Source organism: Selaginella moellendorffii, unplaced genomic scaffold (genome assembly GCF_000143415.4).
Source record: "Selaginella moellendorffii unplaced genomic scaffold, v1.0 SELMOscaffold_74, whole genome shotgun sequence".
Lineage (NCBI taxonomy): Eukaryota > Viridiplantae > Streptophyta > Lycopodiopsida > Selaginellales > Selaginellaceae > Selaginella > Selaginella moellendorffii.
Genome location: NW_003314335.1, coordinates 217,524 through 220,123, shown reverse-complemented (window position 1 = coordinate 220,123; position 2,600 = coordinate 217,524). Strand labels below are relative to the sequence as shown.

The window sequence follows — 2,600 nt, the reverse complement described above, 5'->3', positions numbered from 1 at the left end:
AACAGTGCACTTTTCATCCACCAGTCTCAACACTTATTTACTGATTCTAATCACAATTACAGTCGTATAGACGACAGAGGTACTTGAGATTACGTAGGAGCAGTAGCTTAACACAGTTTCCTCCTTTTTGGTTTCAATGGCGGCCCTTTTTTCTACAGATCGATCAACTTGGCTCTGCTGGGACATTGCAACTGGCTAAACGAGACAGAGGTATCCATGTTGTGCCATCTCGTCATTCAAAAGAGATCACACAGAAACACACAAGAGGAACACTGGACAGGTATACGACCCTTCAAAGGGGGGCCCTTGCCCGCTACAGCGAGCAAAGCCTCCAAAGAAATGAATTTAATTCCATACGGTCCTGTCTTAAGCGAGCAAAAGTTCTCTTTCTCTCCTCCAAAGTCTTCCATGCGCACTCACTAGATACAACAAGGGCCTTGATTAGCTTAATCATTCCCTCGTGCTTTACCTTTAATCACCCACCTTTTAAGCCCTAAAGTGGGGTCTAATCTAAGGGTGCAAAATGTGGGGGGAATCTTCTTCTTCTCTTCCTCAAATTGTTGTGCTTTGATTTGCATGAGACAACACTTCACATCATTGTCTCCAAGGGGCAACTTCGCCGTAGTACAAATTGCCCTAGCTATAGCTACACAAGTTACTTGGAAGTTCTCTCCTGGAAAAGGTGGTGGGGTGGGTGGGGTTGCCCTAAAGACTTACATACACGCACCTGGGAAAGAATATCGAAATGTACACCGGGTTTGGTTTCTAGTTGTTTGAAAATTAACTTAACTGACACGTTTAGTGGGTTTGGTTTTTCTTATTCTTGCACAGTTTTAAATTAAACTGGCTGGCAATCGGCAATCCCCCGATCTTTCAAAAAGTCTTTCAAAGGAGAAGACAACAGTGACAAAAACGGCCATTCAGCCGTTATTAGCAACTCTATCATTATTCTATGCGCGATTTTAATCAATGAATGTGAAAATTTCCATCCCTTTGGTTTTGTGTGTATCATTTGTATTTGTGGTGGTCTTGTCCAGTAAAATAGAACCCACGGCCCATTCTATTAAGACCCCCTGCGGTCGCGCCACGCTTCGCGCTTCCCTGCCGTCGATGCCCAGCGATCTAACGATGCCGCGCCGCGCTGAACTGTCCGTGCGCATTCTCACTTCTAGCGGTCCAGAACTGGCGTTTGGGCCAGTCTAGCCCCAAATTTGTACGGCTAGAGAAAACCCATCTTCTTGAACCCTTGGCGGAGTGGTAGTGTGTAGCGCTTCCATTTCTTTGCTTTCTCTCTCGATCTTCGCTATAATCTCTCCTCCCTTCCAATCCATTCCACTCCTCGTCCGCGGCGGCAAATTCTGGCCAGATCAAGATTCGTCGCGAGGAGCCTCGGATTAGATAGATCGATTCCTTTCTTTGCCGCGGCCGCGACGCTAATCGATCCGTGGCGCTAGATAGTTGCGATATTTCGGGGCTGGAAGGAAGAAAGATCGCATCGCTTGGCTTGGATTCCAAGGCTGTGACGAAGAAGAAGACGAAGAAGAAGAAGAAGAAGAAGAAAGAGATTTCGCAAGAGAGGGGGAAGGGTCTTTGTCGGCGGCAATAGCTTCGCTCGCGCGGCGAGAGCTCGATGTCAACAACGGAGCTGAGCCACGCCTGGGGCGGCCAAGACGATGCATCGCGGCGATTCAAGAGGTCAGCTTTGGATCTGAGCTTGAGCATTGGTGATTTCCAGACGAAAAGACTCCACCAGGAGGAAGGGGACGATCTTCCTCTCGCTCGCTTCGGTTCTCACCACATCCTCTCGCCGGGCCAGGCCGTTCTTTTGGAGGTCAAGCCCGACGAGAGCTGCTGGACCCGGGATCATCCCAAATTCCAGGAATCGCCCAAAGATTTGGATTCTTGCAGCGGCACCAATCAATCCAAGCCCAGCGCCTCCGGGGACGTGGAATGCAGCAGCCGGGATTGGATGTCGAGCCCTCCTCTCTTCGACAGTGCCAAGAGGCCGGCTCCTCCTCACGATCATCACCACCAAGGCTTGGTAGGAGGAGGGATGATCTCAGTTCCTCCTCCATCTCTCGATTCCTCGCCGACGGCTTTCGGCGGCCAGGCGTCCGAGCCGCGGGTCTTCCCTTGCCCGTATTGCCAGCGCAAGTTCACGAGCTCGCAAGCGCTGGGCGGCCACCAAAACGCCCACAAGAGGGAGCGCACCGCGGCGAGGCAAGCGCAGCGATCTCACAGCCTCGCGCAGGCCTACCGCCACATCCACTCGCCCATCCTGGGCTCCGGGGCCAGCTCCCTCGACAGGAATCTCGGGGTGAAAGCCCACTCGGCCGCGCATCTCACCGCCACCACGCTGATCGAGAACGCTGTGCGATCGGCCAATGGTGGCGGCGGGGGAAGCCCAGCGCCGGCTCTCCCGACCGGGCACCACGGATGGCTGCGACCAGCCTCGATCTCATTGCAGCCGGCGGTGGGGAAGTATCTGGGCGGAGGAGGAGGAGGAGGGATGAGGAGCGGTGCTCGGTTTGAGGATCTGGTTGGAGGGGGCAGGGGATTTGGAGCAAGCTTCCTCGACGAGGATCTTCCGGGCGGCAAGT

The 2,600-nt window shown here is 53.1% G+C and overlaps 1 protein-coding gene across 1 annotated transcript in view; it reads left to right on the top strand.

Moving 5' to 3' along the window:
- The first annotated feature begins 1,190 nt into the window (after window positions 1-1,190).
- The window catches only part of LOC9658724, a 1,740-nt gene continuing 330 nt past the window's right edge, over window positions 1,191-2,600 (top strand). Inside the window, exon 1 of the mRNA XM_002986508.2 lies at window positions 1,191-2,594. Coding sequence (XP_002986554.2) covers window positions 1,631-2,594 — 964 coding nt within the window. The 5' untranslated portion in view covers window positions 1,191-1,630. The remainder of the gene's footprint in view (window positions 2,595-2,600) is intronic.